The 13,746-nt window shown below is 29.4% G+C and overlaps 1 protein-coding gene across 1 annotated transcript in view; it reads right to left on the bottom strand.

The window, feature by feature from the left end:
• Positions 1–13,746, bottom strand: part of LOC117170227 (heparan sulfate 2-O-sulfotransferase pipe) — a 160,607-nt gene that overhangs the window by 5,417 nt on the left and 141,444 nt on the right. The window contains exons 5-8 of the mRNA XM_033356849.1: positions 12,503–12,582; positions 8,673–8,954; positions 6,022–6,176; positions 4,428–4,647 (exon numbers count right to left, since the gene is read on the bottom strand). Of these exons, the coding sequence (XP_033212740.1) occupies positions 4,451–4,647; positions 6,022–6,176; positions 8,673–8,954; positions 12,503–12,582 (714 nt within the window). The 3' untranslated portion in view covers positions 4,428–4,450. The remainder of the gene's footprint in view (positions 1–4,427; positions 4,648–6,021; positions 6,177–8,672; positions 8,955–12,502; positions 12,583–13,746) is intronic.

Genomic DNA, 13,746 nt, shown 5'->3' with positions numbered 1-13,746 from the left:
GGCAAGGTTTTTTCGATTCTTGAAAGCCTTCCAAACAAATCTACCTAGTCCGTTTTTTTCGGCATGGCCGACCAGCTAAAAGTGGCTTCCAGCTCACCGTGCACTTGGGCTGTTATTTGTTTCTTGGCCTCAAACAAAACGTTGCACTGCGCTACTCTACGCTGACTTCAGTCCCCTGAAAGGTAAAAGCAGCCAACGTGTAGTGTTCAGAATTTTTCTGTGTTTGTTTTCTGTGATTTCTTGTGTTTCGTTTTTGTTTATTAGTTGCATACATTTATAAATTGTTTATCCTTCTTTTTTGTGGTTTTTGTTTATTTAGTTCAATTTATAAGTTCGTTTTCAAATCTCTTTGAGAATCGCTGCTCTCTAAATCTAAATCAGTGAAATTTCACTGATTCAAATAGCCTCACATATTACTTTAATTTCAAGATTGGACTGTCATGTTCACACCCGTTAAGCAAGTACTTCCTACACGAGTAGAGTATATTTTTGCCGCAGTCAATTCAGCAGACTTACAGCCCGAAAATTAAAAAATTTATTTCATTAAGGAATTCTTTTTGCTACTTAAGTAAAAGAGTAATAACAACGCTCAACTTAAAAATTTAGAGGTTAGGCTTTGCATGATTTACTCTTATGTTACTGAACTGATTAGTGAATGAGTCCTAAATATCTGATTAGTCATTGAAATGTCTAACTAATATTTCAATCAGTGAATTTTTCACTGATTCATATTTAGAGAGTGCTTTCGAAGCAAAGTGAGATTCCTAAAGAACTTTCATGGTCATCTAGCGCTGACCATGTCTTCGATGCAAAGTTTTCACAGCAGATGTGCAAATCCTTTCCGTAAGGAGAAGCATGTAAGAGGAATTGATCTGAGACTTCTAACGGAAAATCAGAGAATAGTGTTTCCTGATTTGACGAAAGGCAGTAAAATATGCGGTGCTTGTAGAAAAGAATGTAGAACTCTCAATTTATAGCCATTCCAGAGTTATAGTAGAGCCTGGTATTAATGCAGAGAAAAAGATAATCGAGGAAACAGATTTTTGTTTGACAATGAGAAATGAAAAAGACGGATGCAATGATGAAAATTACTTAGCGGGTCTCAAAATCCTGAATCAAATAAAAGAAAAAGAATTTGGTGCATCTGAACGTGAAGCCAGAGAAGCGAAAGAGTTTGTTGCCAAAAGTGGAATTTTGAGTTTTCCCGAAGCCAAGCGAGGACCAAAATTGGCAGAAGAAATTGAAAATTTGGTAATAAACTTCTACAGATACTTCTACATCGACAGATGCCAGGTAAGAAGGATTTCATATCTGTCAAAAAACTAGACGGTACTCGTGAGCAAGTACAGAAGAGACTGATTCTGTGCAATATTTCAGAATTATATGCCAGATTTGTAGCCTTACATAAAAATGTGAAGATTGGATTTTCAAAATTCGCATAACTAAGACCAAAGCACTGTGTTTTAGCTTAAGCAAGTAGAACTCACAAGGTTTGTGTCTGCGTTTACCATGAAAACGTAAAGTTAATGTTGAATGTGATTGATATTAAACATTTAACTGACGGAATTGACAGACATTTGTCAGATTATTATGACTGCCTTGAAGAAATAATGTGCAGTGAACCCACTGACGCTTGTCATTTTAACTAATGCGAATCTTGTCCTGACATTGAAAATTAAAAAAAGTACCTAACTGATCTATTTGACACGAATAGTTTCGAGACAGTGACATATGAACAGCCAACTGATAGAAGCACTTTGAAGTCCGAAATAGCAGATGCTGATGCTTTCGTAGAAGCACTCGGCACTAAAGCCAAAAACCTGAAACCTCCCGCATTTTATGCGAAACAACAAGGTTTGTTTCTGAAGCACCTTAAAGTTATACTAAAAGAAGGAGAGTACTTAATTTGACTTGACTTTTCTGAAAATTATTCTTTCATCATTTAAAATGCTGCACAATCTTTCCATTGGAATAATAATCAAGCAACTATATTTACAGTTGTTAATTATTACAAATTGTTAATTATTACAAAGATGGGAACAAACTGAAGCATTTTAGCATGGCAATCATCTCAGATTGTTTGAGACATGACACTGTAGCTGTGTACACATTTCAAAAGCTCATCAACGAGTACCTCAAGAAGAAATTCAGCGTTGTTAACAAAATTTATTATGTGACAGACGAAGCTGCGCAGCATTTTAAAAATAAATATGCCTCCATAAATCTTTTAAATTACAAAAAAGATTTTGGAATTTCTGCAGAAAGAAATTTCCAGGCAACTGCACATGGAAAAGGTTCAGGTGACGGGATTGGTGGAAATTGCAGCAAACGCTAGCTTACAGCGCTCATCACAGAATCCAATTCTAACTGCGATGGAGTTATTCTAATGGGCTAAAAATCATTCAAAGGAAACAATAATTCTTTTCAGTTCGAAAGAAGATAAAACAGAGATGACCAAAAAACTAGAAACTAGATTCACTGAAGCAATTACTATTCTCGGCACTCTAAAATACCACGCATTTGTTCCAAATGAGAACGGACAATTGCAACTGATAAAAACTGCACTTGCAACAGAACATGATCTGTTTCCGAAGACAGTCAAAAAGCTTCAAGCTCAGAGAAAAAAACAATGCGCGAAAAAAGGCGAACTAAATAAATTATGATAAATTTAGTGCAGCTTCGCTGGATAATCATAGCTAGCCTATCCGAGCGCGCGAGGAAGGTTTTCGCTCGGATATCTTCGCATAACGACATAACTATTTTCAGCCCCAAAATGCCAAACAACATTTTTATCGGAAAAAAGTCAAGCTTTCGTTTAAAAATACTTAAAAAATAAATAAAAAGTATCCGAAGAGTAGTAAATGATAAATAAACGTTTTAAATGGCAATTTGTTTATAAAAATGAAAAATTTTGAAGCAACAGATTTCACAGACTGAAAGAACCCTAACGGATTACGGAAATAGAATGGTCACGCAATAGTCCGCCAGGGAAGTGAGCATTAGGGTAGTTCAAAAATGAATTGCAAAAAAAGAAAATCCATAATTTTTTTTTCTCTAAATTTTTAGCCATTTCCGTCGCCTTTTTCATAAAAATAATGATTATTGGACAATTAGAAATTTCATTATGGCTTTTTAAACAATTATTAATTGTTTAAACGAATATAAATTCCCAAAAAATATAAAAAATAATCGTATGTTCTGATTTAAATGCAATATTTTGTCATTGTTTGGAGTATTAAATTTGTCTAAGAACATTATATAATTATTCAAACAATGATTTCTTGTTTATTTTTAAAATTTCTAATAATTGAGCCAGAGGCGTCTACTTTTTTCAAATTGGTATCCTATGGTATTTTTTGTTGAATAACTACATAATTTTGATACACCTTTTTTTCTAATGTTTAACAAATCTCTATTCTTTTAAACAATTTTTATTTGCTCCAGCACATACAATTAATTACGAGTTTAAATGTATTTTTAGAAAAGTAATTATTTTACCAAATTATATTTCTTTAAACAATTAAAAAGTGGTTAATGTAATCTTTCTATACACTATGTAGTCAGAAGCATAATTGTATGCTCGGTTTTTAGAAACTTCTAAAATATAAAATAAATAATTGTTTTAATAATTACATAATGATTTTAGAAAAATTTACTGCTCCAAACAATGATTAACAATTATATTTCAATCATAAAATACGATTATTTTGTACATTTTTTGGGAATAAATAAAGGTTTTAATAATTGTTATTTGTTTAAACAATAGAAAATTGTTAAAAAAGTCATGAAAAATATTCTAATTGTCGATTAATAATTATTTGTATGTAAAAGATGACCGAAATTGATAAAAAGTAACAATAATATGTAAAAATGTAGTTTTTTTATTTTTAGATCATATTTGGGGTGCTGCGGAGAGGGAATAAAAGTTATTAGTATCGTTTTATTTTATAAACAATCCGCTTCATTCCCTAAAAAGTTTGGCATATTTCGATGAAACCCTGGAACATGAGTTCAATTTTTTGAAAATTCAAAATTTACCCATGTTAATTTACCCATTACCGTTCCACTCACTAGGACCGCTAGGGCACATTTTCATCATTTTTCACATTCTTACATAGAACTAAACACCCTTTTTATATATAGAAAAATATAAAAAAATATATAAAAAATAATATCAGTATATAAATAAAATATATATTCATTCAGGAAGTCCGCTAGGGAATTTGAAAAGGCCCAAGCGGCCCCAGTGATTGAAACTGACACATCAAATCCGCTAGGGAAATAGAAAAATATAATAAATAAAAATATGCCCAAGCGGTCTCAGTCACTTTACGGTCACGCAATTGCGTAACTATTCCGTTCACTAGATCCGCTAGGGAGTTCAAGAGCAGAAGTGGTATAGATAACAAATAATATTTGGTAGTTACCTAAAATACTGTTTGATCCCTCTTCAAAGTGTATTTTTATTCCCGTCTGAAGTTGTGTAAGTCAACTTGAGAGCTCGATATTGCTTATGAAGACGTTGTTTGCAGAACTGGTAAAACTCGACTTCCCGAGTGAAATTTCTTCTCACTATATCCTTCACTTCTTCGCTCACCGGTGGTTTGAAGAAGTTTCTGTTGATTCTTGTAAATGAGTTCACTTGATCTGAAAAAGAAATTCACCTCAATCAATATTTTCTAATGAATTCCAGTAAAGAGAAATTTCAACAAATATATACTTTGTCAAGAAATTTTCAGTAGCTCTTATGTTTTGCTTTTTTAATTCTGCTAAGCTGCCAGCATAAATCTGATGAAAAAATTAATCTTTTATTTTTGTATAAAAAAATCGAAAACTAGGTGATCTTTTAACTTTCGGTATACATTTGGAAACCGGGCCTAAAATGTTTTAAATTTTTTATTTCTCCCATCTGTGGAAATAAGTAGGGTTTTTATGAAAGTAGGAGAATAAGTTCTTTAAAATAAAATTGATGTGGGTACTGTTTTAAATACAATTTTAAACATTTTAAATTTCTCATATTTCAAGTAAAAATGTAAATACAAATATTATAGTTGAAAAAAATGAAATAATTTTTAATTAAATAGTTGAATTTTAAATCAAATAATTAAATTTTAAACTAGAAGGATAACATTCCTGAAAAGAAAAGGAAGCAGTTTTTTTTAATTTCAAAAAAATTTCCTATCGGTTAAAAAAGGATAGGGAATTTTTCATATGTACAGTTTTTACCAGTAAAAAATAATAAAAAATTATAAATTCCACAAGACTTTTGTTTGGCTTCATCAGAACTTTTGGAAAATGTGCAAAAACACGATTTTTTATGAATCTAAGCGAAAGAAATACGTGATCATTTTGCTTTTTCTGAAAATAAATTTTCCCGATTTAGGAATTTCGGTATTTTGGGTGTTTAATTTGTTTTCGATTTTAAAGCGATTCAATTTTAAACAGAACGGAAAAATTTGTTTTCTATGAAAGCAGAATAATAACAAATTTCCCTAATTTAAAGTGAAACAATATAAGGTTCGCGATATTCAACTCTTTTTAAAAAATTTGCTTTTTAATATTGAAAAACAATATTTTTTGTGTATTTACAAAAATTCTAAACTATGCAAATAATTTTTTTTAGAATTTAGCATTTTTTATTGTTGCTAACTAGCGAAAACTGTACATATAAAAAATCTGATAGAATTTGAGAACCATTAGGATTTTTTAAAATTTTCTAATAAAAAAAGGAAACAGGATATTAATCAATCTGAATTTTTGTTTTTACTTCACAACTCAAATTTGTTTTCGTATCAGCTCAAACGATTCGATTGATTTGAGCATTTTCATTTCACCTTACTGTAAAGTTTAAAGTTCATAGTCTGAAAAATAATAATGACCCAGAAAAAGTCTTCACCTAGGATGATTGCTAGAGAGATTGATCAGCGACCTGGTTTGTAGCAGTCACGCTTGCCCCGATAGGAATTTGGCTTAATGGTACAATAAAAATTTTTTTTTTTAATTATAAGGAAAATAATTTACCCCAGTAGACGTCGGTTGCTCCCTCGAAGAATAAGGGTACATAATTTTCTAAAACTGCCAACGTGGTATTTACATCCTCCAAAACGCCAACTACTGCATAATGTTTTTCAACAGCCATTTTCGCTCTTTCCAGTGCTCCTATCGTGTTGAAAGGCCTTTAAAAATAAATCATCATTACCAAAAATTCCATTCAGAAAGCTACAGCTTATTTTAACAGGTTATTTTATTTTAAAGGTTTATTTTTTTTTAATTTTATTTTTATTTGCTATTTCAACTACTGATTTTCAGTCAATGGAAGTGACTGATTTTTCTGTTCGAATAAAATTGTAAAACTCTTCCTAAATAAAATTCTTGATAAAATTTCTACATTTTAATAAATGATTAAAGTTGATCATAATTGCTTGTTTAATAGATTGAATGGTACGGATTATATCAATCAAAAGTACGTTACTGATTAGGTCAATTTCTTTTTATTGGTAGAAAATAAACAATTTTTCGTTCAGAAGCTATCTTTTTTGGTTGAAAAATTGTTATTTGTTAAAAACGATTGAGCCATTCCATTTTGGTTTGAAAATGATCTTTGGCAAACAATTAATTTGTTTGGTAAAAAACTGTATTACTCTGTTGAAAATTAAATTATTTTGTTGAAAATTTGTCTCTTTTGTTGTTGAATTATTTAAATTAAAATTCCATGTCCATCACTTGGTGGAAAATTAATCTTTTTGGGAAACTTCAACTGTTTCTTATTTAGAATCGAAATTTTTTGTGATTGAAATATCACCTATTACATTTTTTGGCTGAGAATTCATTTTTTTGTTTGAAAAATATTTTTACTAACTGAAAATTAAGGTACTCTATTTTTAGTGACAAATTCAACTGTTTGGTTAAAAATTCTTGTATTTTGTTGAAAATTCGTAGTTGCGGTTCTTTTTGAAAATATTCAACTTTCTGTTCACATTCCACTTAAAGCGAGGTGAAAATTAATACAACTTTATGAAAATAATTGTTTAAACAAAATATTAATGTTTATAATTATCTTCTCCTGCAAGAAAGCTAGATAGTTACAGTTTTTTTTAATATTCTTAACTTTTTTAAAAATTTTACTTAGTGAGATTATGCTAGTTTAATTATTGAAAGTTAACAAACATTATTATTCAAACAAATTTCTATTGTTTATGACTATATTCTGTTATAATAGTGCTAGAAATTTGCAGATTTTTTTAAAAATTTCAGGTTTCCTTTGACCTCTTAGTTAGGAATTTACATTCAATCCGATCCATACAGAAAATTTGAAGAATCTTTGAAATATCTGGGTTATTTTTAGAAAAATATATCCACAAAAAAGAAAGAGATTGTTTAAAAATTATTCTCTTAATTGTTTATATATGTTTTGTTAATAAATAAAAAGACAAAGCAAAGTTTAAAGTTTAAAAGTTAAAAAAACTGTAATTATCTAGCATTCCTACCGGAGATGATAGTTATGAACATTAATATTTTGTTTAGACAATTATGTTTCTCAAATTGCATTAATTTTTACATTGCTTTAGGTGAAAAGTGAACAAAATGTTAAATATTTCAGAAAAAACTCGAAGCTTTCTAGCACTATTTGAAAAAATATTATTTGAAAATTGTTTAAACAATTATGTTTGTTAACTTGAATTAATTAACTTCAATAAATTACCCTCACTATAATTAAAAATGTGGACAAAATGTGCAAATTTGTAGAAAAAGCTTCATCTTTTCAGCATTATTCTTAGAGAATATTATTATAAATAATAATAAATTGTTTAAACAATTATGTATGTTAAAGTTCAGTGATTTTTTACGATATTAAAAATTTCGACTGATTTAAATAATGCGGATTCGAAAAGTGAAAAATCAATCAAAAGTGATTATTCAAATCAGTAAATTTGAGTATTTGGCTCACTGATGATATTGGTCATTTTTCTGATTCAAATAACAAAATTAATTTCTAACAGGAGAGCCGAATTTTTAACAAAACAGTTCACTAAAAAGACGAATTTACAAGAAAAATTAAAATTTTGAACTAAAAAGAACAATTTTCAATCAAAGAAATGAATTTTGAAATTAAATGATGAATCTTAGACAAGAATTGTTTTTAACGAAGCAATTTAAGTTCAACCAAGATGTTTAAGTTTCATTTGAAAAAAAAAATTAATTTTGCGCAAAGAATATTAATTTACTACCAAAAATACGTAATTTCAAAAAAAAAACATGAATTTTCAAACAAATGGTTGAATTTGTAACTAAAAAAATGGAACACTTTAATTTTTAGCAGAGAAAATATATTTCAACCAAAAAAATGAATTTTGAACCAAAAATGTAATAGCATGTAACAAAAAATATTTTATGTTTAGATAAAAAAAATAAACTTTTTGTTTTTCAAAACCCCACCTAATTTAAAAGTTAAACAGTTCAGAAAACTTACACATCACATATTTTCAATCTAATATAAAATTGTTTACTAACGTTTTCTGTTTGCTCAAAAGAAAGCCATTATTACTAAAATTCTAATGAATTATTTATAACTATCTCATTCTGAAAAGAGATTTCCTCTTTCATGTTCGTTTGCAGAATTTATGAAGTGGTAAATTCAAGAAATGCTTGCTAATGTCGACAAGGTGACTCACGTGCATTTCTCGCTGTGACCGCAGAAAAAAAGTGACTGCCTGCGGTGATCCCCGATTCCTTCATGGATTTCCCCCTCGAGATATTTGCACTCTCGATCGTCGTTTAACACGCAGGACTCGAAGTCCTTTCTTAGCCAATTAGGATCGGGTAGCGGCAGATCTGGGAAGATTTGTTTCCTTTCCACATAGTACCAAGGAGCTCTTACGTAATAATACCAAGATATCACACGTTCCACAGGATCTCGCACCATGTTCACGTAAATCGGTTCTGGTAGGTTGAATCTGTAAATGGTAATTTATGCTTTAGTTTAGACCTATGCAATTTCTTAAAACCGGTCAAACATGAAAAAGAGATAAGAATCCGACTTTAGGTCTTTAGGTCAGATTTCAATTAAAAATTGCTCAAGTGTAATATATTGTTTTTATGTTGAGAATAGTGGTGAAAAGGTCAATTATATGATCGTTTTAATTTATCTAAATTGGTTCTTGTTCAATTAAAAAAAATACCGCTACGATATACTATAGGTGTATTAGTAGTATAGCTGTACGGCTAATGGTCACTTACCGACCGAGCAAAGTTCTATTTCATCCTGAGTTACCGACAGCGGTCGGTAAGTGGCCCAATAGACGAACAGCTATACTACTTGTATTCAATACGAGTGTAATTATTTGGGATCATTTTATGAACACTTTGTTTCCTTATAGGTATCAAATAAATGTGCTTCCTCATAGAGGGAAGCTTTTCTATAAAAACACGAACAAGAAATAAGAATGCGACCAGAATCTTCCAGCCGTTAGGTCACATTTAAATAAAAAATTGTTCAGGTATAATATATATAGGCGTAAAACATGTAATATATTGAGTTTATGTAGAGGATAGTCGTGAAAAGTTTAACTCTATGATCGTTTAATTGATCTAAATTGGTTCTTGTTCAATTAAAAAATAAAAATATCGTTAGGAAATAGTACTATTAGAAGTATTATTAGTATATTATTAGTAGTATAGCTATACGGCTCATGGTTACTTACCGACCGAGCAATGTTCTATTTTCGGCTGACCTGCGATATCGGGTTATTACCATCGGTCGGTAAGTGGTCCAACAGCTGTTCAGCTATACTACTTGTATTCACTCTAAGTGTAAAATTGATACTTTTACAACAAATTTTGTTTAACTTTTTTCACTTTTTTTATTTGCCAAGCTCTTCAATTATCTTCACGAAAATTTTATTTCCTGAATATCAGAGAAACCACTATGAGTCGATCAATGTGTTCTGTTAGAACGAAGAACTTTGAAACTCACAGTAGTGTTATATTCCAAATTTATAAAATGGTTTCCTCATATAAATAATGTAAACATTTTTTGATCTTTGTAAGTTGCTATTTGATTGATCATAAAAAGTCGTCAAAATTTCGCTAATAAGCCAGTTAACACTTTTCGAAGATGCAATCAGTTACAATAAATACAATACTGTTATATTCCAATTATTAAAAAAAAAATTCTCTTATAAAGAAGATACATAATTTTGTTTAAAAATTAAAAAGCGGTACCCGTAGGTCATTGGAGTCGTCTCGAAAACGGGAACAAATAAATCATATACAATAATGTTGTATTCCAAAAATAAAAAAATTTTTGATTAAAAGAGATAAACAGTATCTTTTGAAAATGCATAAATAGGTATTGCGCGACAGTACTGTAAGTATCTCTAACATAAAGAAAGTTTTTCTCATATAAACAGAATAAATAATTTTCTTTTAACTTTATAAATCAGTTCTAGCATATCATAAAAATCCATAATAGGATGATAGATGCATCTTGAAGACGCGAACAAATAAACAAGATATGGTATAATTGTATATTGAATATCAAACAAGTTTTTCTCATAAAAAAATTAAATTTTTTGTTTAAGACTTCATAAATCGGTACTGATAGGTTATAAACGGTTGAACAATAGGTTCAGCGATGCATCTCAAAGACACAAGCAAATACACTACAAATAATATTGTCGTTTTTTGAATAACAAACAAGTTTTTCACATATAAGTTGAATAAACAATTTTGCTTAAACTTTATGAATCAGTACTAGTAGGTCAAAAAAATCAACAATACGACGATCGATAAATCTCGATGACGCGAACAAATGCATCACATCATATTATTGTTGTATATTAATTTTTATAATTCTTTCTAGTTTTTAATCACTTTGAAATAAATATTTAATCGCTTTTATGAGATAACGAATACATGAGTGTAAAAAATACAAACATTTACCATTTTTTTATTAAAATATGTATAAGAATAGTAACTGCCAATAATTAGTCATTCTCGCTTTTTAATATTATTCGTCTAAATTTTTTCCCGATTTTTTCAACTTATTTTCAACTTTTCATTTTGATCGATGCAATATTCAATTAAATGATAAAGAAATAATTGTTTAAACCATTTATTATCATTTATGACAATATTCTATTAAAATGTAGCTAAAAATGAGCAGTTTTGTCTAAAATTTTCCACTTTTCGTCTTCTTTCAGTTAGAGTGAGACAATAAATAATTCAAGTCAACAAACATATTTGTTGAAAAATTATTTTACTTAGAATACGATAATAATTATTGGAATTTAACAACAATAAAGGTTTTAACAAATTATTGTTATTTGTAACTATTCTCTCCTAGATTGTTACTACACAGTTTCGGGGGTTTTTTTATGTCATTTTCAATTTTTTGTCAACGTTTCACATAGATTGAGATAAGAATTGATGCAATTTAATAAACATGATCGTCCAAACGAATTATTATTGTTTATAACTCTCTTCTTTTATAGCAGTGATAAATAGTTGCGGCTTTGTCCGACATTTTAAAACTTTTTGTCCACATTCGGCAGTCTTCAGCAGTCTGTATTATTTCAGAAAAATATATTCACAAAAAAGAAAAGGACAGTTTAAAAAATTATTCTCTATAATTTTTATTTATTATTTGTTTATAAATAAAAAGCCGAAGCAATCTTAAACATTTCAGAAAAAACCACAAACTTCTAGCTATTATCTGAAAGAAGATAGTTATACAGAGTAATAAATTGTTTAAACGATTTTGTTTGTTAGCTCGTATTAATTATTACCTTGCTCTAATTCAAAGGTGGACAAAAAATATAATATTTAAAAAAACCACTACTTTCTAACGTTGTTCAAAAAGAATATAATTAAAAATAATAATAAATTGTTTAAATAATTAAATTCGATTACTTAAATTAATCATTACTCACTTTAGTTGAAAAGTTGAAAATAAGTGGAAAAATGTGGAAAAAACCGCGAATTTTTAACTCTATTCTATGAGAAAATTGTTAAAAAGAATAAGAAATCATAATTAGCGGAAAAAACTAGGAAAGGCCCATTTTTCACATATGGGGCTTTTGGAACCCTATAAAACAGACTTATGGGAGTGACATTTAAGAAATAATTATACATTTGTATTCAATAGATAATTGCAAACAGAAATATTGAGCTTCAACTCGATTCTAATACGTCTCAAGCTTCATGGGACTGTTATGAAAAAAAATCTCAATACATTTTTTGATTAGCCTAATTCTGCATTTATTATCAAGCCCGAGGATAACAATTTTTTTTCAAATCACAGCCAACGATCGAAGGCCAATAACGGGCTCTATTCTATAATAACATAAAATACTGAAAATAAAATATAAAAAATTAGCCTCAAGCCTTTTTGGATATATTCCTGACCCAGCCAATCTGGTATGCATTTTTGTTTTAATACAATTTTTAATAATATTTCAAGACCTAATTATTACATTATTAGATACAATTTTAATTGACTTACTCTGTGAAGTTTGTAAAACACACATGTTTCACGTAAACGGATGGTTCCACAAAACTGCTAACCATTGTGGCAAGTTGAAGCTGCAGAGAAAAAGCACAATCAAAAAGTTAATAAAATAAAAATTTGTTTAATTTTTGTAAGAATCTCACTAGAAAAAAATGGTTCGATTTTACAACCAGAGAGCGGATCAGCGCAACTGTAAAGTTAGTTCGTGAGCGCAGCTCAGCTCTCACATGTGAAGATCCCCGGTTAGACCGTCGCAAAGTGGTAAAAAATCATGAAAAGTTAGCTATGATGGAAAAAATTTTTTTTTCGCTTTTCGAAAATTCCAGTATTAGTAGTGGTACTCCTAGCGTCGTTTAAGATTGTTAGTTAAGAACACATGTTGCTAGAACCAACTTCAGCCTCTCTGTTTCATAGACGTCAGACGCGTCAAAAAGTCAAACACGTCGCGACAAATAAAACCAGTTTTTCAAAAGTTCACAGTTTTTGAATAGAGAGACCAATTTGGATATCACAACATGGATTGTTCTCGCAAATGTAAATACTTTCAGCTATACAAACTATCAAAGTGCTTGACAAAGATAAATATGAAATATGTTTAAGTAATTGACTGCCGTTTTCAAATGTTGACGATAAACTTACGCTGATAAAAACAGAGTTTAGAAAAAAGTCCTGATAGATCGAGCCCTATTCTTTTATCTCAATAATAAATAACAAACTTCTGCAAAACATATCAAAAATTGAGCTGCCGGAAGTTGCCGGTTTGCGTTCGGGGAATTTTTTTCTATGGAACGTACAGTTACGCCCATAAATGCCCGTTATACAGCGCACCGAATATATACTTCCTTATTTAAAATTTTTGTTTCTTCAATACATAAAAGTATTTTGTCCACTGTATCCAAATGTATTTGTTAAATAAGCGGAAAAATTATAACAATCATTTGCAAAATATTTATCTGTTTATAAAGTGCAAGTTTTCAATGAAATGTATGACAAAAGTATAAGATTATCATAAAAATATATTAAATAATTTTTTAAAAATATTTAAATATAAATTGAGCACGACTGTGTGGGAAAGAAAAAACAAGTTTCAAATTACATTCGACACGTTTAATTTTACAAAAAGCGTTCCTTTCATTGATTGCAACTTTCAGTAATTTCGATGACACTTTTATTTCTAGATACTAAACATGAGAACACAAAAGAACTCATTTGTTTAACACGGAGTGAATTGTGCCGAC

Source organism: Belonocnema kinseyi, chromosome 3 (assembly GCF_010883055.1).
Source record: "Belonocnema kinseyi isolate 2016_QV_RU_SX_M_011 chromosome 3, B_treatae_v1, whole genome shotgun sequence".
NCBI classification, from domain to species: Eukaryota; Metazoa; Arthropoda; class Insecta; order Hymenoptera; family Cynipidae; genus Belonocnema; species Belonocnema kinseyi.
Note: the sequence above shows the minus strand (reverse complement) of the source record. Positions and strands in the feature narration are given on the sequence as shown.